The 25,384-nt window shown below is 39.5% G+C and overlaps 1 protein-coding gene across 1 annotated transcript in view; it reads left to right on the forward strand.

Moving 5' to 3' along the window:
- The first annotated feature begins 2,137 nt into the window (after positions 1-2,137).
- LOC140514098 (large ribosomal subunit protein uL18-like) overlaps positions 2,138-25,384 on the forward strand; it is a 141,133-nt gene continuing 117,886 nt past the window's right edge. Inside the window, 1 exon segment of the mRNA XM_072624156.1 lies at positions 2,138-2,725. Coding sequence (XP_072480257.1) covers positions 2,138-2,725 — 588 coding nt within the window.

Consider the following 25,384-nt stretch of genomic DNA (forward strand, 5'->3'; position numbering starts at 1 on the left):
TTTTTTTAATTTGTATCATTTAAGAAACTAACAATCTTTTAAAAAAAATTACATAACTTAGGTTTAATAATTTATTGTAAATTTGTGGAGGGGTTTTCCTGCATTGAAATTTTAATTTTAATGTTATTGCATCATGTAAAGGTATAATACTGCATTGTAAACAAGTCATTGCACATGTACATTCCTGCCAATGCACACTGGGCTTCCCAGCAATGCACAGCCTCTCCTGCCAACACTAACTTGTTAAGACCTGTCAGTGAACTTGACCAGCGATCAGTTATAATCTTTATTTTGTGGGTTTATTTACAAAATAATGTGATCACTATGACTTTATGTTACACAACAAATGAAACATGTACTATCTGTTCATACTTTTCATCTCTTCTTTCCTTATGTTTCCGCCACCACCTTATTTTTATTCAATGCCCCCAATTGCACCCAAGGCTACTATACTACTATAATCCCCTGAATCATTCCAGTACCTCTCAGGGGATCATATCACCCACTTTGGAAACCTATGACACCTTTCCCTACCTGGACAGTCTTTTTCTGGATGGCATCAAAATTATTAATGGGGCCACCAAGTAGCACAGTGGATAGAGCAGCCTGGAGTCAGGACCTGAGTTCAAATATAAACTGGGACACTTACCAGCTGTGTGACCCTGGGCAAGTCACTTAACCCTATTTGCCTCAGTTTCCTTATCTATAAAATGAACTAGAGAAGGAAATGGCAAACCATATCTTTGCCAAGAAAACCCTAAATGGAATCACAAAGAGTTGGATATGACTGAACAACAACAGTATATCTGTGAGATTCCTGGTACAGGTGCATTTAGGGTTCTTTCCAGTGCTGAAAAGTGTAGCCCATCTATAACTTCTGATCTCATGTGTGGGTCATCTATGTCCTCTCCTAAATCCTTCTCTGGAGGTCCATCCAAAATCCTAGGGGCCTTTCTCTAGATCTCTTGACATTGGATCAATACCAAGGGGATATATAAACACATCAGTTCTACTCTATTACCACATGACCAATTAACCTTTTCTGATCATTCATCTCTGATGGTGTTTTTGATGCCACTTTTCCTTTCCAATTCTTTATCAGTAATGTTTAGAATTCTATTCACTCTTACCAGGTACCCTGTCTATGACCCTTTAAGTACCATTCAACTTATTCTTCTGAGAAAGTTGTATTCAATAATAGCCTCATTGGGAGGTTAATTGAGGTTTGAGAGATGGACCCTTATTTTAGGAAGAAGCTTGGGAATTCTATTTTTCAACGAACAAAAATCAATTTTCTCTATCTCCCACGCCAACCCCAACATTGAAAAAGAAAAACAAAACCCTTGGGACAAATAATCATTGTCAACCCCGCCCCAAAAAAGTCTCTACATTGGCCAGGTCCAAAAAATATACATCTCATTCTGCACACTGAGTCCATCACTTCCCTGTAACCCAATAGGTAGCATGTTTCATCACTGGTCCTCTGGAATCATGATTTGTCATTGAGTTGATCAGAGTTCTTACAACTTTCTAAGTTATTTGTTTGGCCACTGTGGTTGTTATTGTATAAATTGTTCTGGTTCTGCTCACTTCACTTGGTATCAATTCATACAAGTCTCCCCAGGTTTTAAACCATCTCTTTCATAATTTCTGATGGCACAGTGGCATTACATTACATTCATATATCATACTGGGTTCAGCCATTCCCTCATGACAAAACTTGAAGATCCTTAAAAGAACTGCACAGCTTCCCATAAGGAATTCAGCCTATACTCTCCTCCTCTTCAGTTCTAGGCCCAGCTCGTTGTCTATTCAGAGAGTCTATTCAAGATTTAGATAGATGATAGATAGATAGATAGATGATAGATAGATAGATAGATAGATAGATAGATAGATAGATAGATAGATAGACAGATAGATAGATAGACAGATAACTATAGATACAGATAGACAAATATAGATATGTGTGTATATACACACATACATAAACGTCTATATATGGATAAAAATAAATAGATGAATGAATAGATGCATAGATAGCTATAGATAAAGATACAGATAAATGAATATAGGTAGGTCTGTTGTATATACATACACATACATAGATGTTTAAATATGGATAGAGCAAAATAGATGGATGGGTGGATACATAGATAGACAGACAGATAGCTATTTAGCGGGATATGCTGGATTGACTAAGTATGGTGTGAAGGTTGGCCTGACAGACTATGCTGCAGCTTCCTGTAATGTCCTGCTCCTAACCTTCATGCTTCTTAACAGATTAGGTATGAACAAGATACATAAAGGTCAAGTGGAAGAGACTGGAGATGAATACAGTGCTGAAAGCTTTGCTGGTCAGCTTAGCACTTTTATGTGGTACCTGGATGCACATCTTGCCAGAACTACCACTGGAAGCAATCTTTTGAACTTGAGCTGTGAATGATGTTCCATCTATTCCTTACAATAACACTCCCCTGATTATGATTCAGAATACAAAGAATTCATTGTTGAAGTACATCATAAGCACATCATAGGCCAGAATGTGGCAGATTTTATGCATTATCTAGTGGAAGAAGAAGATGGCTTATATAAAACAACCTCACAGTGCATTAAGAATAATATAATTACTGACACAATGGAGGAGATATACAAGAAAGCATATGCTGGTTTGTGGGCAAATCCACTCTATGAAAAGAAACTTAAGAGGAAAGTTTCAAAAGAAAAGGTGGAGTCATTTCAAAACATCTCTTGCCCAAAATTGTTCAGAAGGATAGTTTCCTCAGAGTCCACGAGAATTAAGGTAATAGCTAGATCATTGCAAGCTATAATTTTCACTAAACATTGCAAACTAAGATAATAAATGTATTGAACCAGCCAAAGGAAGGGAGAGACAGAAAAAAGGGAGGGAGGAAGAGGGAGAGAGAGAGAGAGAGAGAAACGAGGTCTTTGGGTTGTCTATTCAACCTCATATTATAGACTGGATATTGGGACTTCTTTATCCACTTGGTTTTTCCTATGTAGATTGATTGGGTTTAAACTCTTTTCAGTGATTATAGCTCTCATATTCTGGGACTTATTCAAGTATAATCTCATTCCCAAAGAGGAGTCCCTGGACAACTTTACTTCTATAGGAAATCCCTCTTCCATTTGAACTTTGCATTGGGCATAAAAATGTCATAATTGGCATAAAAGTGTCAAATATGTTTGCCTAATATATGTCTCCTATTTTATGTTCCACTTGGAATAAATAAACAGAGGGCTGTCAAATAGATTTCTACTATAATTACTTTAAAGGAATCTTATGTGATTCTTGACACATAACATGAAAAGCACTTTGTTGGACGTAAGTGTCCAAAAAGAAAGAATTTTTTTGTATTAAATAAAATGCTTTTTTTTTCAGAAAATATGCAAAAAGCATAGTGTGACTATAAAGACGTAGGCTGCTATAGCATATCATTTGTGAAAGCCTGAATGTTCTTTTCTCATGTCTTCACCAAGGATGCCCTTGATACATATGTAGATTACTCCCATAAAAATTTTGTAGAGAGAGAAAATTAGTCATATGGTTCAGTAGCGATCGCAGCTGCCTTTGGGGGGTAATAATATGGTCCATGATTTTTTCCCCACGATTTGAATATCTTTTTTTAGATCTTTTCAGAATCATTCTCATAACAATCTCAAAATAATGTTACTTCTCATGTGAACTTCCTTGCCTTCTGCCCTAAAGTGCACAGTAGAGCCCACCAACTCTACTCATCTCTATTTTCTTTAGTACCATTTTTGCTTCCTCATTCAGTACAATTGTGAGAATATGATATGAGAATATAACTGTGGTGATTCTGATGTCATGGATGAAAAAAGAATTTGTGGTAAAGATTTTAACAGAACTTTTCCAATTTTTGTCTGTGTCCTTCTTGCTGTTTCAACCTTAAATGCCATGGGATGATTTCATTCCACTTTATCCCTTGTCAAGTTCTCTGTAAACCTGTTTTCCATTCCATTGTTTCTCAGTTTTATGAGATAGCTTTCATAATCTTCCTCCATGCTCTTCCATGGGATTTTAAAAATGAACCACTATTTTAAACTGCTATGTCACTAGCTATCATATATGTCTAATTCATAAAGAGATCAAATGTTTGCTGGAGAATAATAATAGCTAGCATTTATATAGGACCTTAAGGTTTGAAAGGCACTTTACAAATATTATCTCATTTTATCTTAACAACAGCACCGGGAAGCAGGTGCTATTATTACCTCATTTTAAAAATGAGAAAGCTGAGGCAGATAGAGGTTAAGTGACTTGCCCTTGGTCATGTAGCTACTGACTATCTGGGGCCAAATTTGAACTCTGTGCTTCCTGTCTCCAAGTCTGTTGCTCTATCTGGGTGGCACAGTGATGCCACCCAGCAATTTCTAGGCTTCTTTGGTCTTCTCACTGTGATAATTGATTTATATTAGTTAAAATTCCCTAGGAAATGGTGATATTCTGTGTTAGCCTCTGTCCTTTTATCTGTTTTCAATTTTGAGGACTAAAGAGCTTTTTTTAATAGGTTAGGGTATTATGGTTTCAGTTGCATGCCACACCACTTCATTTATATTATTTCTTCCAATTTGGTATTGGCTTTGATTTTTGCTCTAACAAGTCAGTGTTCTGACTGTATGCAGATAGTTTATTTGAAAATGACTCCTCCATTAGTAACTTCCTGTGAGAATACAATCAGTACCTTTTTTGTGATTATGTCTGGTGCTCACTATGTCCAGTGGCTCCTCACTATCTTTTTTAAAATTCCATGATATATTGCCATGAAACCTCCACATAATTTGTAAGCACTGACTTTCTAATTTCTTTCTCTAGAGCCATATTTTCACCAGCATCTTTTTTTGCCCAGATTTACATTAAAATGAAGTATTAAAGTATGTGTAGATTTCATTGGGAGGGAAGTATCAATTCTTCATAGAGTTTCTCTGTCTCCTATTTTTCAGCAACATATATTGGCACAAGAATTGACATTTATCTTCATGGTGGTCTTATTATAATGTTTATCACAAACACTGCTTGAAGTATGAGGTGACTAAGTAGACCACAAAATAAATTTTCTGGTTGCCTTTGATTTCACAATCAAACCAACTCAGCCAAGTCCTTTGCCTCTCTAAGGAAAACCTGTGAGCTACACCTTCCTTTGTCTTCTAGTTTCATTTATTAAGGAAAAAAAAGAATATCCAGAATGAATGATTTAGCTCTTCCAGTAGAAGGTCCATTCATTGGTCACTGGACAAGAATTTTACATTTAGAGTACCCACAATTAAATTAATGTTTATAGGCAGTCTAAAAACCAGATCATTCTTAGCAATCTATGCCCCCTTTTCAACATTAAGGTGAATGTTTTTTCAACAACTCCATCACCATCACTTCCAGAGCAGAAGAGGGATTGATGGCCATTTCACATTCTTTCTTCATTGTCAAGGAATTCATCACCTAAGTGGGCAATTTACAGGTAATGATCCTGTCCCTACTTCGAAAATAGACATATTCTATTGCTGAGTTCACACTCTAATCCCTTTTAGCATGGTAGAACCCATTGGACCTGATGATCCACATGCATAACCTTCAGGAACATAGTGTCATCTAGCATCAGAGTGGGACCTCGAAGAAAAGCTAATCTTTGTCGAATGTCCTTATACTTATTCTTATCTTTACCCTTATGCTTATCCTTGCCCAATGTTCTTCCTAACATATAGCATACAAAACTGAACACAATACTCAGGACTTTAGGACTTCCTGTTGTAAATAGCACAGTAATGAGAGAGTGATTAACAAAAACTGTGCTCCCTTCCACTGGAGATCTCCCCTGCCTGCTCACCCCAATCCTGAGAAAGAGAAGGATGAAGGACCTTACAAAACTGGAATGTCCAGAGGCAGGCAAACAGGATGTTAAGGAGACTTAAAATACGCTGTCTAAAGATCCATTGAGGTAATCGAAAAGGAGAAAATTAGGGGTTGGATGTGTGATAAGCTGTCTTCAAATATTTGAAAGCCTAAAATATGGAAGAACTGAACTTGACTTCCTTGGCCCCAGAGGGCAGAACTGTGGGTAGTAGATGAAAATTACAGGGAGGTAAATTTTGGCTCTGTATGAAGGAAAGCTTATAGATAATTAGAGTTGTCACAAAATGGAGTGGGCTGCCTCAGGAAGCAGTATTTCCCATTTCTGAAGGTCTTCATCTAAATGGCCACTTGTTGGGAATGCCATAAGAAGGAGTTCCTGGTCAAAGCCAGGTTGGGCTCCCTCCCAACTCCAACAATCTATGATTTGTTACACATCCCACCTATACACACACACACACACACACACACACACACACACACACCAGGCTCAACCTAAGACAATATTTCTATTATAGGAAGCTGGTAGGTAGGTTATTTATTGATGACACCATAAACACTTACCCCCAGCTGCTCCCTAATGTTCAAATTAGCCCATATTATTTGTCCTGATAGCTCCCTTCCTCTATCTGGGAATGATTTGGGAATAGGGGATGAAGCTATGAAAGAGTGAGCTTGAGAGCTCATCATTTTCTGCATGAGACCTCCACCTATCTCTCGACAAAGGAGTGATGCCATCCCCAAGGGGATCTTCTTAGGTATTCCATTAAAGGAAGAAAAGGACTTCCAGTAAGCAGGAACTGTAAGTTACCCCACCCCTTCACCATATCTGACCTCTAATCTTGAGCTGACTTTGTCCTAGACTCTGTATGCATTTGGTGGGAGAGTGACTTTTGGAGGAATATTTTTTAGAATTCTCACTATACTACCATAATAAGTATCCCTTTCCATAAGCTAATTAAACTAGCCAGGTAATAGATAAACAAGATGTAGTTATTCTTTTCTATATCTCAGGGGTTATAGGTGTGGTACCCTGACAATCTGGAAAATTCGCATAAAATTCTTTAGCCCTCCCTTCATACCAGAGAAGAATTCTGTGTTTTTTTCTTTTTCTCTTATGGGACATTATAGTACCTTATTGTAAAATCTGAGTTCAGTATTTGGTCATAGGTTCTGTGTCATCTGCTGGCCTTCACATGTCATCTGCAGCTTCCACAAAATTCCCCCAAAATTCTTATTTAGTTTCTTCTGCTGATCTGCAATACATTGAAACTGTGATGGGCAAAGTTGTAATGTGGAAAGGCTAATTGTATTGTCACATGCAATTCGGGGATCATGAGCCATAGCATTAGGTAACTATTCCCAAACCCTAAGGGTAGAGCCCCAAGGAAAATAGTAGTAGCCATCTTCTGGGGACCTGACTCATCAATGTGAGAGAGATTTGGGATAAGCATTCTAGAGTACATGCTGACATTTGTATTCCTGGTGGCTGATCTTTATTAGGCAATTAACACTTGCTGAATTCTGGACCTCTGAGATTCCAACAGAAGACAGGCATTAAAGAGTCAAAGCAAACAGGCCAATCTCTAAAATGATTTTCTATGTCAATTTTTCTTGGAGCTCATGGCAACCTACCTAGGGCTCCAGCTCCCTATGCATGGAATGCTGCCTTTAACATAGAATCACTGAATCTCAGATGAGCCTTCAGAGGTCATCTAGTCCAACCTATATCTGAAAAACATTGGCCAACCCCTCCCCCTTTGACTTTGCACAAACAGCAATAAGGAAAAGGCCCCTTACTGTAAATTTCAAGGATGAGCAGAGTAAGAGCTAAGTGGGAACTACACTTAAGTCATCCCAAGCCTCCAAAGAGCAGCTGTTAGACATTTAAACCTATCATTCTCCCTTGAGCATACATCACATTTACTCCCCTACACTGTCATAAAAATGTATGAGATGGGGATGCTTGAGTGACCCATTAATCTTTCAAGTAGTAAACATAAAGTCTCCTTAACCCTCCCCATCCCTTATCCAGAACAGAGCCTTTATCATAGTCTACAAGATGTGCTGTGTCTTTGGTGGTGATAAAAATATAAAGAGTAAATTAAAATTTGATGTCTTTGAGAAGCCTTCTCTTTCATTGATCCCACCATGGAGATCAATTGATGGAGCACACCCTGCTCCAGGCAGATGGAGAGAATAAAGAAAACCAGATAGGAAGTATATAGATGAGAGGACCCACTTGTAACCCTACTCTCATACTTTCAAGAATTAAGTTTGAATTACCATCAGGCACATAAGTTGGAAATGAGCTCACTTTCTCACTCCCTAAGGTGCCTTGACTTTTTTTTTTTTTTTTTTTGGAGCTCTGGACTTACCCAGATATCAAAATAATAATGGAAACCTGAACATCCTCCTCGTGATGTAATAGGAAGAACACTAGATCGGGAAACAGTAGATTTAGACTTTCACTTCCCACTCTGATGCCATCTTGTTGTGCAGCAGAACAAGCTCCTTCTCTCTTGGCTCTAGTTGTCTTGTAAAATGCTGAGGTTGGGTTGGATGACCTCTAATTTCCAACTCTGAACCCTACACCAGATTCTCAATGAAGTAACCTGGAAAACATTATATCTGTCTCTCCACTACAAATTGTCCTGGAAAAGTCCCACAATCTGGAAGACATTTTGTCTCCCTGTGTCAGTCAAGAGCAGGAAGGAAATCTAGAGAGAGACCAGCTCTCTCCAGATGACTCCAGCCTCCACAGAGTGTTTCCCCAGAGAACTGTGGTCTTTTGGTAGCATTCTGAAGAAAGCATGACCTTCTCTTAAAGAGAGTTTGGGGTATGGAATTGAGGTTGGACAGTTCTTTTTATATAATGGCCCCTGTGCTAGATTGTAAAACGAGACCTCAGAGTAACCCCTGAAATTTAGTGGAATGGGACTCCTCACATGAATATGGCCCGGAAATATTATTTCTTAATCAAAAGGAACAAAATTGACAAAAGAGATTATGGGATGACTGTTTATTTTTTAAATTTGCAAAAAAAAAATCTGTTTTTATTATTTTTCATTATAAACTACCTTATTTTATTGAGGGGTTCTTAATTTTATTTGATTTAATTTTATTGTTTTGTTTTTAAGCCACCTATCTTTATTTTCAAATTAGCCCTCTTCTCCCCAAATAGTCATCCCTTGTAGTAATGGAGGAAAAAAGTGAATCAGCATCTCAGCAAAACTAACCAACATAACCAAATCTGACCAACACCAATATGTAGTATTCCATAACCAATGTCCCCATCTCTGCAAAGAAGGAAGGGAGAAGGACTTTCTTCTCTCTCATCTGGGACCAAGCTTAATCACTTAATTAAAGAGTATGCAGATTTGTTTTGTTTTTATTGCTGTTCCTGCTTTTCTTTCCATTTACATTGTTATAGTTCATTGTATATTTTGTTTTCCTTCTTCTGTTTCCTCCACTTCGCATCAGTTCATGTAAGTCTTCCCATGCTTTCCTTAAATAGCACAGTGGACAGAGCACAGAATTTAGTCAGGTTCCTATCATGCTGTAATTTTCTATAATAAGGGTAGTAAACCTTCTCCTAAACTCTTCCTCTCTTTAACCTGAGTATTCTTGAGTTCATCACAGGTAGAGAATTGAAAAACTCTTAGAGTAAGCTGGTCCAACCCCTTCCTTTTACAGATGAGGAAACTGAGGTCCAGAGAAGTTAAAAGACTTCTCCAAACACACACAGATGGTACATGTCAGAGCTGAGATTACATCTCAGATCTTTGGTCCCCAAATACTCGAATGAAGCCTGTGGATAGAATAGTGGGTCCAGAATCAGGAAAACCTGAGTTCAAATCCAGTCTCAGATACTTCCTATCTGTGTGACCCTGGGCAAGTGCATCACTTCTGCCTCCTTCAGTTTCCTCATCTGTAAAATGAGGATAATAACAGCACCTGTCTCCCAGGATTGTTGTATCAAATGAGACAATTATAAGGTGCTTAGCATACGATAGTGCTATATAAATGTTGGCTATGTTGTTGTTATTATCCCAGAGCTCTAGGTTCCAATCCCTCCCCTTTTTGTCATCCACATATTAGGCTCAGAAGTACTTGGGCCAGAAGGCAGGGGAGGGAGAGGATAAATATTTATAGTATTATGCACTGTGTCAAGTGCTTTACAAATATTATCTCATTTAATCAAGCAGAAATCAGAATTTTGCAAATCTATTCCTATGTATAGATTTGTTTGTTCCTGTCTTAGGCTTAACGCTACTTTTTTGGGGGGGCCAATTGTGGTTAAGGGACTTCCCAAGGTCACACAGATAGTAAGTGTCTGAGGCTGGATTTGAACTTAGGACTAGTGCTCTATCCACTGTGGTGTCACCCAGCTGCCCCTCCTAATACTACTTGCAATGTCAGGTGTTGACCTTTCTGAATAGGCAATCTATAAATTCATTTGGCTCTCCATCCACAATATTAAGCTAGTATGATTAAATATATCATTTATACTGATCTATTTCATTAGCATTCTATACTAATAATGAACAAATGAAAAAAAAAGTATTAAGCACTGGGTGTCCAAAATATAGTGTTAAATGCTGAGGATACAAATAGAAAAGATAGTGTATACTCTAGAGAAGATCACCTTCTAAAGAAAGAGACAACAACAAAATCTAGAAAGCTTCAATTACAAGCGAAATGGGAAGGTTCCTATGGTCCTTTGGGTGCAGCAACAAAGCAGGTGAGATGGGAGAGCATCATATCTGATGTCATTTCCACTGATTTAATCATAGCAGCTGCTAATCCCTGGGCATGGAAAGGGTTGAAATTAAGTAGCTGTGTAGTGGAATAGTCATGGTGTTGAAAGGAGGCTCCATTGTACACAGATAATTAGGAACAAGCATTAGTAAACAATGCCTTTTCCTCTCATTAGGGAAAAATCTGTATTTGTAATTTGCCTATTTTCTCTTTCATTAACTTATAAATGGCCACTATTTGAAAGCAATTCAGCCAGAAGCTCTGTCAGCTCTGTCTGAAACTTCTGCCATCGTTTCCATCTGTGACATGGACAGGTGCCCCATCCACAAGTCACCAAAGTCTGGAACGAAAAAGGCTCTGTGGGGACTCCTCGGCTTATACTATATAGGTTGTGGTGTGAGAGGACCCTGGTGGGAGAATAGGTGATCCTACTGGGCCAGGAACTGGTATTGAGTAATGAGAGCTCAAAATAGCCTGGGCTGAGCATCAGAAGGCACTGCCTCTGATTGCCTCCTTCAGACTCCTTTACCAGGGATGCTGATGATGAAGATGATGATGATGAAGATGAAGAAGAAGAAGAAGATGATGATGATGATGATGATGATGATGATGATGATGATGATGATGATGATGATGATGGAAAGAGTAAGGGACCAGACTTCAAAAGACCAGCACTCTACTACCAGCTCTATCACTACCTACTTACGTAACTTCAGGCAAGTTATTTCTCCATTGAGTGACTCAGTTTCAAATGCAGGGACTTGGAGTGACTGGTGCTCAAAGAGGCATTTGAATAATGCCTCATGTTATCCACATGACACTTGGTAAGTTACTCAACCTGTGTCTCAAATTCCTCATTTGTAAAATGAAGGGATTAGATTAGATTGGGGGTCCTTAGCCTGAAGTCACTTATTTCAAAAAATATTCTGATAACCATGTTTTAAAATCATTGGTTTCTTTTGTAATCTTGTGTGTTTTATTTTTGTGCATTTAAAAATATTATTTTGAAGAGTTCAAAAGCTTCATAAGCCTACAAAAGGGTCCATGAGTTAAGAATCACTGGCTCTAGTCGGACTCCAAAGATCCCCTTCAGCTCTAAATCTGTGATCTGTTCATTCTCTGATTCTAGGAGATCTCTGAATTACTGTCCAGCTCCAAAAATCCTATGTTCCAACTTGTTCTACATAAGGGCTTCTTAACTTTTTTGAGTCATGGACCCCTTTGGTAGTCTGGTGAAGCCTTTGGACTCTTAACATGAGAAGGAAATGTCCAGTCCCAGTTAGAGTTGAATAGTCATAAAAATGTAAAATTTTTTTCTCATCCAAGATCTCACCTCTCCTCCAAATCAAGGAGTCAGTGGAATTTACATTAAAATCTCCTGTTCAGTATCAATGTCGAATTTTTTCTGAGTCCCTTTGTAAGTGCCTCCTAAGACATTCTGTGACTCCTATTTGACTGGGGAAAGGGGGCCTGGATTGAAGACACATCTCCTGAATCATACCAAAATCTGCCTCAGGACAAAGATGGTGGCCCTCCCACCATATTGCCAGAAAGCTCTCTGAGATGGGAGACACACCTCCTTGTCTGTCACCATTTACATCAATTTAGGGGCCCCAGGAAGAAAACCACTGAAACATCATCCTCAAGCTACTCACCTTGTCTGTACTGAGGCTCATTCATTCAATCTGTAAACACTCATTGAAAAGCTATTATATGGTAGGAAGGGGAAAGGGGATAGGAGAAGATGGAAGAGTACGCAAAAGAAGACTTTATTGGCCAAAAGGCAAATATGGACACAAAGTCACACACAATGAAATGTTCAAATGTATTGGAGAGAGAGAGCAGATGGAATGAAGGAAAGGAAGCAATCGGTGAAAATTGGCATCTACTATGCAGGAAAAGCTTTGAAGAATGGATAACTTAGGTCAGGAGTGGGAAACGTGCGGCAGGTTTTCCATCCCTGACTTAGGCAAAAGTGGGGATCACTCCAGGTGAACCTCCTGTGACCCTGAAACCCCATTTCATGGTAGAGAATAGATACTACTCAATCCTCTCCAAGTCCTCTGCTTAAATGTAGTAACACCTCCCCTTTGCTATTGGTGAGATGGTTGGGAAAGAGGATTCTTTCTTCTTAAACTTAATGAAACTCTTCATTCCTGTGTTATCCCTGGAACATTCTTGTGTGGGTTATTTGTGATGATTTGTAAAAGTTCAGTCAACACTTTTTTAGTTCTAAGTTGGTCTATGCTCAGGGAGGTCAAACTCTCTCTTTGTTACCTTAGCTCAGAAACTTTGTGGGAGGTAACACTTGTCTTGTGAGTCCTAGTGTTTTGTATATGGATTTACCCAATCAGATTTTGGCACTAGCCCCAATCCTACTGGCTCCAACCACTTCAGGGGCTATGTGCTCAATTGATTCACTTATGATGCATATTATGTAACAGTTATAATTAGAATATTAGGATTGAATAAAGTGGATATTATTGTATCCAAATAGTACATCCTGCTCTTCTCTCAGCCCATGTGATCCTCTTCAGATCCCAATAAACAGGGAAACTCTGTTCCCCTTCCAGAGATGTGTCTACCCTGAGACTTTTCCACTCAGGACAAATCTTTCCAGAGGATCAATGTCAAATCTGTTAGGGTAATTGAAGATCTTGGGATGCTTCTGTCAATCTTTTTTTCAGTGCCATGGGTTCATGCTCCAGTCAGATAGCCATCTCAAGCCCTCAATCCCAGAGGTTTTTAGTTGTACATATTTAATTTACATTTCTGCCTCTGTAGCCCTGGCCAGAGTCCAGGGGAATGACCCCAAAGGTGCAGATTATCTAGCAACCTCTACTGCCAAGGAGGTTAGAGAGAAAACAACAGTAACTCCTTTTTGCAAGTAAACTGCCTTTTCTCTCCTCTTCATTTATTCAATTCAGTAGGTATTTATTAAATACCTGCCACATGCTAGGGTTTTGTTTCGTTTTGATATAGGGTAAAGGGAAGTTCTGGTAAAGAAACTTCTACCAGTGTGGATCGGTAACTGCTCTGAAACTTACACTCTTGTTACCTGTGTTTTCTGGGCAAGTCACTTAAACTCCCAACAGTTTCCTCATCTATAAAATGAGAAGGTTGGATTGGGTGGACTCTGAGGTTCCTTACAGCTCTATACCTATTACTCTTTGTTCTGGATATTAGTAAATACCTGGTTTAAAGCTGACCTTCCTGTTGCTTTGCCTTAAATGACTTGCCCAGATCATATAGTCAGGATATGCCAGAGACAACACTTTAACCTAAATCTACCTGATTACAACGTTCCCTCACTACCTACTATGTTATGGTGTGCTGGCAACAGGAATTCAGGGGATTCCAGGCATCCCATGGAATTGAAGTGTGGGTTGGTGAGACAATACCTTTTCTTTCTACATGAGACTTTGACTGCAGGGTGGGTAGAATGCTTCTCTAAAGTAAATATTCAGAGTTCACCAGATTGCAGGTAGTAAAGACAAGAGCTGGGAGTAGAAATATACAGATTTATAACTTGTCAGTTTCTTTGAGAAGTGTGAACAAAGCCATTAACTACACTGCTAGACATGGAGAGACCTGATTCTTTTATCTGAGTGGCATGAACCTACTTGGGGAATCTCAATATTGTGTTTTATTTTCATTCTACTCCACACAATTAAAGATATATTAAACTATAATGTGTGTTTCCTTGTTCAGTGATGAAATATATAAGAATCTTAACAGTCAATGAGATATGACCACTATAGTTAAATCATACTTGGAGATTGTCCTGGCATACATTCCAAGTGAAGACAAAATGAGTCAAATTTGTGATATTTGTGAAGTAGCATATGCAAATGATGCCTTTGCCTTTTTAAAGTTCTAGACACAACCTTAAGGAAGCTGGGCCAAGGTAGGGGACAGCTGCTTGCTGTAGTTAGTACAAACTTCCTAAACTCTCAGTAGTCACAGCATCAGTTCTTTGCCTGTGGAGGGTGCCTAGAAAACGTATTAGCAGGCAAGAATTTGGGGCCAAATAGAATAATGTAAAGTATTATGCTTGAGTTCAAAGAATCAAGAGATGTGACTAGAAGGTGATCTGGGGGGTCTAGTGAATTGAAAACTTACTATGAGGCAACTGGTGGAACAGTGGATGGAGCACAGAGCTTTGAGTCAGGAAAACTGGAGTTCAAATCTGGCCTCAGATAGTTACTATCTCCATGATTTTGGGCAAATCACTTAAACTCTGTCTGCCTCAGTTTCTCAACTGTAAAATGAGAAAATAATAGCACCTACCTCAGAGGGTTGTTGTGAGGATCGAATAAGATTCTATTTGTACAAGTGTTTAGTAGAGTAGATAGTAGGTGTTTAATAAATGCTTATTCCCTTCCCCATGAGTAAAAAAAAGCTAGCATTTATATAGCATTTGATGTATGTTATCTCATGTGATACTTACAAACAACCCATGTTATAGATCAGGAAACCAAATCTAAAAGAGTTTAAATTCAGTAGGAGATTCAGATAATTTAAATCATCACCAAACTGGAGGCCTGGTGACTATAGGGTAATAACTAATAATAACAGTACCAGCATTTACATAGCACTCTAAGGTTGGCAAAGTGCTTTATATCCATTTATTTCACTTGAACTTCACAACACTCCTGAGTCAATTAAGGCTAAATTAGAAGAGAAGGTAAACATGAGAAGATGACACTGTGTTCCACTGCAATAGTTTTAAACCTATTTGAGGAAACTGTTGACTCTGGAAAAACTGCAAATGAATTAAAGACATTGATGGTTATTTCTGCCACACTTTATAGAAATTTAACCAATATAATGCATTCAGCACAAGGAAGTCTAAAGAGCCCAGAAAGCTCAGCCAGGAAACATTTGAGCTCCTTGCCAAATGTGGAGTCATGACATTCAAAGGCAAAATCATTTTAGAGTCCAAGTGGAGAGACAAAGCATCATGGGGGAAGAGGATGGGCAAGTAAGAACATCATCTCACAAAATAATGAAAAGGAATTATAAATGAAAATTTGTAATGAAAATTGTAAATGAAAAGGAATGTAAGAGAAGATGATATGTGTATACAGATGAACTAACTGAAAAAGCTTGGCATGAAGCAGAAATAAGGCAGGTCATCCCAAGTTGCTTATAAACACAACTTCTAGAACAACAAATAAAGAAAATGGGACAGTTCTATCAGCAATTCTACATTGACTCTCATTATTGTTGATGGTAGGATCAGTTCATTTGGTCCTTAACATCTTAATACTTATTGTCATAAAGGAGGAAGTAAAAATGTCAGGAAAACTGGACAAGTCCAACCAAATACACATGAATAAATCCATACATGAGCTAGCACAATTTTTAATACACTGAGGTAGCAATTTTTGATGTATCTCAATGAGGGAAACACTAGACTAAATCATACACAATTAAAGATAATGATAATAACAACTAAATTTTTGGATGGTATTACCATTTGGATGGCATCAAAGAGACAGCCAGCCTTATAAACCTACCTTCTTATCTCTACAAAATCTTTTCTGAGAATGATCTATACAAGTCTCAAGGGTATCCTTGATGAAAATTTAAGAATGGGAAAGGCAGGCTTTTGCAAATGATGCTCTACACTTCAGTGTCACATAACTTACCAAGAGTTGTATACAACAAAATTAAAAAAAAAAAATTTAACTGTTTGTAGGTTACAAAAAAACATTTAACCCAGTAAAACAAAAGATAACCTTAAAAAGATTTTTTCTGTCTCTGCTTATTCCTATAGGTCTCTCATTCTTGCCTTATTTACATCCATCTCCAAGCACTTCTGTGCTTACAGCCTCTCAAAAATGCCCTCAGGGTCACCATGGATACTGACCCTAGCTGCTAATACTCCATTACTTTTCTCCAGGTAGCTCATTTTTTCTTCTTTTTCTGAGTGTTTGTCACCTAATATAATCCGGCAAGTAGGCGGAAAGCTCTTAGTGTTTCTCCAATGAACCATGGGTACCCCTGCCACACGAGTGTAGCCAACCGAAAAACATGCTAGAGAAGGTCCACTGAGGATAGAGTCCAGATCCCCTATATAAGATATATTTGCATATATGTCATTACATATGTATATTAATGAGCTTTGGTCCTTTAAAGGGGACATCTGTAATGATGAGATAATATATCCATCTGAGTAGCACTAAACTAAATCATACATATTAAGTCTCATAATAAGATATAATAGGAGATCTAGAACCTTGGGGAGGGAATATATTTTCTCTTTTTTCTTTATTTGTTTCATTGATGTCGTTTGTCTTTACATCACCATAATTTTCTACCCACTCTTCTCTAGACTAACCCTTCTGTTGTGACAGAGACAATTAATTTACTAAGTAAATTAACGTTTACTTAGTAAATTAAGTTAGCAAAAATCTAATAGGGAGACCATGCTTAACAAAGTGTATGATTTTCTGCCCTCGTGATCTCCTACTTCTCTACCATGAGGGAGGACGTATAGTTTCATTATCTCTTTCCAGGTACTTTCCATTACTCAGAGCTCAACTTCGTTTCACTGATCTTCTCATTCACATCACCGTAGTTATTGGGATGGTTGTTTTCTTGGTTCTGCTTATTTTGCTTTATAACAGTCCATATAAATCTTCCCATGTTTCTCATAATTCCTCATCTTCATCTTTTCTGAATGGTAATTAAGAAATTATCATTTATCATTATAATTTATAATTTTTAAATTATCACATAATAGTCCATTGCATGCATCTACCCTGGTCTGGTTATTCCCCCACTGACTGATGCCAAGTTTGTTTCCAGTTCTTTGCTACCAAAAAAGAGCAAAGTTATAAATATTTTGGTATATGTCAGACCTTTGTTTCTATCTTTAATGTCCTGGGAGGGGCGGGGCATATACTCATTAGTTTTGTTGCTGGTACATGGACATTTTAGTTGCTTTTCCAAATTAATTCCAAATTAAAATGAGGGATACTCTCTTCAAAGAGACACTTCACAGGGACATTTTAACTCCCAAAAGGGAAGGCATGAAGCCTGACTTGGGGCATGAGGAGGGGGCAAAGGTAGAACAATTGATGGCAAAAGATCCCAATCACTAAGAGACGATGATACAACCAGGTTGCGGTTACCAGAAGTGACAGGATACTTACACAACTCAGCACCCATTGGGCCCTAGAAGAAATGTTCTCCAGAATAAGACAGTAGGAGAAAGGGAATCAGTGATCCTGAAAGAACCCCACTCTGGAAACAGCCCCTAGCTTATGTCAAGTTCTTATCATGCCTCTTAGCTCAAAACAAGAATGCCTATGTCCCATTCCACCCAACAGGACAGGTTAGTGACATGGACAAGAATCAGGGGTTTTATAGGTAAGAGTGAGATCTCTAGCAGACATAGCTGATTAGTTTCCCACTTCTAATATCAGAGGCAAAGACCCACCTCCAGGCAGCTGAATAGGAAGGGTTTAGCAGAAAGGTTCCAGGAACAGAAAATTCCAAGAAATAGAAGCGGGTATAAGTTCCAGGCAAGAGAAGGGGAGTGTGTCTAGAGCTGAGACAGTCGGTCTGTCACAAGAAAAACTAGTCTCCCCTGCTACCCTCATCAGCATCCCTTTTGATACTATCAGAGCATTCTTGCTGTGAGTTTAATGTTATTAGGCCCTATCTCTATGTGATGGTTTACAATGTGGCAAAAAGATAGACTGAGGTAATAGAAGGCTTTCTGCATTTCCTTGTTGCCTGAGCCGCCTCCTTCCCATGCCCACTCTACTGAGAAGTTTTCCCTTAATTTAGCCATTTTTCCCTTTTGGGATTTTCTTGTTGACCATGGTCCAGAAGAATGGGATGGTTGCATGATTATTAGCATTTTATTTGCATATGATTAACATATACCTGGACAAACTGTCCAGTTGATTTTCTTTTTAAAATATATATATATATATATATATATATATATATATATATATATATATATATTTTATCAATGTTTGGGGTCTTTACATCATAGTCATTTCTGGGGAACTTCCTCCCCCCACCTCCTACCCCCCACCCAGAGTGAGCCTTCCTTTGTAACAAAGAAAAGCAAATAAGTAAAAACACATGCTACCATCAGTGCCTATGTTTGGCATTGTACATATACATCATTCTGCTCTAGCAGACTCCTACCTCTCTGCCATGAGGAGTGGGGTATAGTATATTTGATTATCTGTTCTCAGGGACCATCATTGGTTTTTCAGTTACTCAGAGTTCTGTCCAGTTGATTCTTAAGCAGTTTTCAGTTTATAAATGTCATGAGCATGGCCATCAGTGATGGTCTCTATTTTTGCAGTCATCACCAGAGGGTGTTCTACTAAGAGTATTTGGAAAACAGGAGACTTGCCTTGTCTGCTAGTCCTTAGAGAGGCCATGATCTGAGTCCCTGGACACTGCTCAGTGGCCTGGATTCCAGGGATGTCTGTTCAGTCTCTAGAGAGTCTCTCTCCCATCCTCTTGGACCATTCTCTTCCACTGTGCCTCACATGATGGCTCCCTGGACTAGGAGACAATGAGGGCTTAAGACACAGGCTCCCCAACTCAGCTTTGTGGAAGTTCTGATACCCTCACCTGTCTTGGTAGAACTGGACTGGGACTGGGACCCTGTGTCACCTTTGCTCCTTTGCACCTTTGCATTTTGCTTCCGTGCAAGAGCTGATCAACCACCGCCTAATGTGCCTGTTTTCTTGGCTGCCCAGGAAAGGGCTAAGGTCTCTGCCCAAAGCTGCCAAACCTGTCAACACCTCCCACATCTTCTCTGTGCCATCTCAGTGCTCTAGCAAGGCCCACCCAGGGAGCTGGGGGCTTTCCTGAAACCCAGAGGTACTGAGGCTGATGGCTCTAGCCTGCCATGATTAATGACTCTCCTCCTAGCTGGGGAGAGTCAGCTAATTAGCTGCAGACTGATTAAAGATGTGGCAGACAGACTCCAGGACTTGACGAACTTTCTCTTCTTCCCAAATCCCCTCCCCCCAACCAGAATTAAGTTGGGCATATGGGGCAGAAATGTCACCCCAAGCCATTGCACATATGATCTGGCACTGAGGCTGATATAAAAGGATGACAGAATTTCCTCTCTGGGCTCCTCCCTGCTTTCATGTCTTCTTTCTTGGTCATTCTCAGACACTTTCTCTGAGGCCCTTCCAAAGTGCAGCAACTCCCCTAGCAATCCCTATAAGCCTTGTACTGACCTTGTCCTTGAGGAGATTTCCACCTCATACCGTGAGATCTTTCTTTCACAAAAAAGAAACTCAGACCAGTGAAAGCAAGTGTCACCTGACATGGGTCTTAATTTTGTAAAGAGCACTGAATTTGTCATTGGAAAACCTAGCTTTGAGACCTGCCTTGGCCACTTAGTGACTCTAGGATCTTGGGTAAGACAGTTATCCTCCCTAAGCCTTGGTTTCCTCATCTGTAAAAGGAGAATGATAATACTTGCTCTACCTACCTAGTTTGACTGTAGAGAGGAAAGTGCTCAGTCAACTATAAAATTATAAATATGAGTTATTGCTATAGTCAGCAAAAATAATATTAATCAGGAGCTCTCTCTTTATATATATATGCACGTGTATATATGTATATATATATACACACACATATATGTGTATATGTATATATATGCTATTCCAGGTGATGTGGGAGATACAACAAAATATCAAACTCTCTGTTCACATAGAGTTCATCATCCAGTTGAGGAAAGAGGTCACATACAACTAAAAAGTTAACTAATAATACAAGGCAGCATAGAGCAAATGTCAAATGAACAGCACCAAGCATAGCCAGAAAGACAGCCAAGTGAGAAGTTGTATCTAAGCCCTGCTCCCCTTCAGCACCTCAAGACAGTGAAAAACAAGCTAAAGAACATAGAAAGAACAACAGAGCAAAAAGAAATCCTTACAAGAAAAACCTTACAAACCAGGAGAGAAACTGAATAAATAAGTAAAAAATCTAATCCAATGAGAATGCCAAGAGATCTCTCCATGAGAAGAAAATAATATTGTAATAACTATAATCAGAATCCCAGAAAAGAAAAAAAAATGTGACAATGACAACAATTCCCAAAGTGGCTTCAAACCTTAATAAAGGAACTAAAAGAAAAGTTAAGGAACAAAATTAGAGCTCCCAAAGAAAAATTCAAGAAAGAAAACAGATGGTTTAGGAGAAAAGCTACAAATTTTTAACAAAACAACAGCCCTCCAGAAAGAGAGAATGGAAGAGGTGCGGCTCAGTAGTGCAGAGATATTAGTGTAGATATTAGACATGTCCAATGGAAATTGAAAGAATATATGAGGTATCTACAAACCAAATGGATACAACAGATAATTAATGCACTAGAAGCAAGTTACCACTGTGGGGTGGGATGGAAAGTGAGTTTATCATTGGGTATGAAACTTGGGCTTGGCCAAAATGGGTAAAAATTGGAAAGGTAAAGGGAATTTAAATTAAGGAAAAGAATGAAAAAACCCACAGAGACAGCCATTTAGGATATTTTGGGAAAGAAAGGAAGAAGGGAAGCAAATAAGGAGACAGAGTCATAATAAGAGACGTAGCAGAAGAATCAGTATAATGAACTGTCATAGATGTCAAGAGAGGAGAGAATTTCAAGGGAGTGAGATTCAAGGAGCATTAGGATGGAGGAAAAGATCATTGGATCTGGCTGTAAGGAGACTACTGGTGACCTAGGAGAGCTATTTCAGCAAAGTATAGAAGCAAAAACCAGACGACTGAGGTGTGAGTGAAACCCTCATCCCCAGTGAGCTATCCTGAGGTAGGAATCCTATTGGGGAGTCCCATCACTGACTCTCTGCTGGTTATATCCAGAGAGAGCTAAAGATGAAGCTCCTCCAGCAGATTCACTAGAAAGGAAGAAGTTGAATCTCTCTTTCTCTCTGAGTTCTAAGGTTGCCTTTCTCTGCTGTTCAGTGAAGCGATCTACCTCATCCCGGCCAAGAGTAGGGAAGCAGGGGAGTATGGAGATTCCAGCTACAGAACTTACATTTCCCCATGAGACTTGAGATGCTCATGGACTTATCTCGCGTACCACCCCTCCCAAAGTTTAAAAAAAAAAGTGCACTTCATGGAGAAGTGGAAAGAGTAATGCTTGGGGAGTCAGTAGACCTGACCTTGAATCTCTGTCATTTCATACCCTTGTGACCTTGAGCAAGTCACAACACCTGAACTTGAATTTCCTTATCTGTAAAATGAATGGGTTGGACTTCAATGACCAGTAAGTTTTCTTCCAGCTCTAAACTATAAGCTGTGTTCTCAACTTTGACCTGATACAAGAGTCAAGATAACCTGGGTCCAAATCCTACCTCCGATTCTTATTAACTGTATGATCCTGGGTAAACAACCTAACTTTTTGGTGCCCCAGTTTCCTCATCTATAAAATAAGGGTTGAACTTGATGTACTCTAAAGTTTGTTCCAGTTCTAAATATACGATCCTATGACCTATGATAGTCTCTCCTTTGGACTCAATTAATTAAAACAGACACTAGGAAGAGCACATTTGAGAGGAACTGTCTGCGTGGCATACCTAAGGGATGGTAGAGAGAGCCAGATGAGAAAGGAGAAAAAAGATCGCAGTTCCAGAAAGGGTTACCTTGAGGGAAGCAATGGGCAGCAGAGCCCAAAGGAAAAAGGGAGTGGATCCTCCTTGGAAACTTTTTTTAAGGGAAGACCTGGAGAAACGAGACCCCTTTCCATTTGTTTCCTGACTCACTCTCCAACTCCTTCTCCCTACCCCCACCTTCCACATTCCAGTAGATAATGTAATTGTCATGGTTATTGAATGGATCAGACTCCACTTTCAGAAATTAAATGATTTCAAGTCCCCAGAGCAGCCTTCTCTTCTTGCTGTTCCCTTCCCCTTCAGGTTGTCATGAAGTATGTGTATCTGTGAATGTGCATGTGTTAGACACATTAATGAGTACCTTCTCTAAGTCACAGCTCCTGGCCATGCTGTGGTGCACACTATTCAAGGTGCAAGCAAGTTCAAACTACCCAACCTTCCCTAACCACCCATGTGGTACCCATTCCTTCCCTCCCTCCACTGAATCTCAGCGAGCCCCAGGTGCAGGACATAGGAAGTAAAGAAAGACAGTGGGAGCACTAAATAGAGGGGTGGAAGTATTGATTTTGTGGAGGATTGATTCTTCTGGCCTCAGGAATACCCCTGGATTAAAAAAAATTTCCCCTCCACTCCCTGGCTATGAGGTTCGTTGTCATACAAAAGCCACTAAGGATTGGCTTCTACAGCCAAAATTCTGTTCTTTACAGAACGCCCTCTCCTCAAGGCTGCTGACTCAATCAACCTACGAAGATTTTTTGAGCTCCTCTTAGCGGCTTGAATCTGTGAGGTGATTACAAAGAAGGATGGATGGTGTCTCAGTACAGTACAGCAGCCTGGGGACTTAGAGGAGGTTTCACAAAAGAATTAGACAGGCCAGTAATGTACAGAGCAATCGGAGTTTATTCTGGTACATTTTACCTTCACAAGGAGAAGACTAAGGTCTAATAGGAGTCAGAAACACATGCACAGCAGAGAGAACTGGTCCCAGAACCAGGAAGACTGACTGACACACACTGTCTGTGTGAACCTACGCAAATCATTTAGCCACTCAGTGTTCCAGCTAAGACTAAGTTGCACGGAAGGTGCTGACTTGCAATGGTAGAGGGAGAGGAAAGAAGAGAAGCGGGAAGGAGGGAAGGAAGGAAGGAAGGAAGGAAGGAAGGAAGGAAGGAAGGAAGGAAGGAAGGAAGGAAGGAAGGAAGGAAGGAAGGAAGGAAGGAAGGAAGGAAGGAAGGAGGAAAAGAGGTAACTAAGAAAGAAAGGGGGAAGGGAAGGGAAGGGAATGGGAGAGAAGAAGTAAGGAGGGAAGGGTAGAAAAGAGGAAGGGGAAGAAGAATGGAAACCTGACAGTCTGGGAAGGTATATAGAAGTTTTACAACATTTTTGGCTTATTTGTTAATTCATCACTTCCTTGTTAAGTGCTAAGGATTTATACAAGATTTTATTCAAAATCACTGAGTTGAAATGAACCCCAGGAGGTCTAGTCCAACTTGTTGCTGAATGGGGATCTGCTCCATGACATCTCAGACAAGTAGTCAACCAACCCTTGCTTAAACAACTCTAGTAAGAGGAAAAGGAGAACCCTTTATTTGGCGTGCTAATTATTTGTTTTGTCAGTGGTTATTAAGTTTATAGTAAAAACTAAATCAGCTTGTTTTGTACAAGGGAAGAAGCCACAGCCTGGTGGATAGAGAGCTGGATTTAGGGTCTGAAAGACCTGGATTCGAGAATAGCTGTGGTGTCAGGATGGATAAAGCACCAGATTTGGAGTCAGAAACCCGAATTTGAATCTTGCTTCAGACACCTGCTGGCTGTGTGACCTGGGCAAGTCACTTAACCCCCAAATTTTCCCATCTGTAAAATGGGAGATGATAATAGCACCTACTTCCCAGGGTGGCTATGAAAACAAAATGAGATATTTATGAAGAACTTTGTAAACTTTCAAGAGCTACATAAATACTGTTATTGCTACTTTTTAACCCCACTGAATCTCAGTTTCTTCATTTAAAATTTAGGATATTAGGGTTGTACTATCTCGCAAGGTTATTGCAAATAAAGTTTTGTAAATATCAATGTGCTATGGAAATGTGAATTATCACTATTGAGATCTGGTAGCTGGCTGGCAGCAGGCTTTCCTCAAGCTAGGCACAGCCCCACCCTGCCAGTTAGGAGCTGAGTGAAGTCAACAAATACTGAGTATGTGGGCGGGTAGTGTGCACCCGATGCATCATCCTGTGACACCTGCCATGAGAAACAGAAACAAGATGGGACATGAGACATACACAGGACATATATAAGCCTGGCCTTTTGTTGCCTCAACTGCTCAACTGCTACCCTGTCACCCATACCAGAGGAAGGCTTAACTCTTTCATCTCTGCAGCCAATGCCCTGGGGCACCTAGATCCTGATTGTTGAGTGACTTTTACGTGGCCAGCTAGAGGCGGCTGGCTGGTCCAACCATGGCATCACTTTAATGCCTCAACATCTCACCAACCACCTTGCCACTAGGTACCTTGGGCCACTCCTGTGGATATCTTTCCCGTTCTGAAACCATAATCCTCTCAATGCCGCCATGGATTCTGGACAGGGTGTATCAATCTATGGCTCCACTCACTGCCCCTGTAACATTCCAAACCAAAATGCCCTTCCCTGGCCATGACTCACCTGTATGTGCTGTCTCTTTCATAAGAATATAAGCTCCTTGAGGGCAGGAATTGTCTTCACTTTTGTTTTTTGCATTCTACCCTTCTCCCCTACGAAGCGCAGTGTTTTACCCATAGTAAGTTTTTAATAACTGCTTTTCTGTTATTCATTCGTTCATTCATTCTTGTGAAGCCATCGTAGAAAAGAAATCCAACTCAAGAAACATTTATTAAATACCTATTGAATATAGTTGTTTCCTCCAAAGTCCTTTTGGGATGCCTAATCTTGATGTGAAGGGAGCTAGGTGACACCATAGTGCACGCAGTACCAGGCCTGGAGTCAAAAAGACTCATCTTCCTGAGTTCACATCTGGCCTCAGACACTTCCTAACTGTGTGACCCTAGGCAAGTCACTTAACTTTGTTGGCCTCAATTTCATCTGTAAAATGAGCTGGAGAAAGAAATAGCAAACCACTCCAGGA

Source organism: Notamacropus eugenii, chromosome 1, assembly GCF_028372415.1.
Source record: "Notamacropus eugenii isolate mMacEug1 chromosome 1, mMacEug1.pri_v2, whole genome shotgun sequence".
NCBI classification, from domain to species: domain Eukaryota; kingdom Metazoa; phylum Chordata; class Mammalia; order Diprotodontia; family Macropodidae; genus Notamacropus; species Notamacropus eugenii.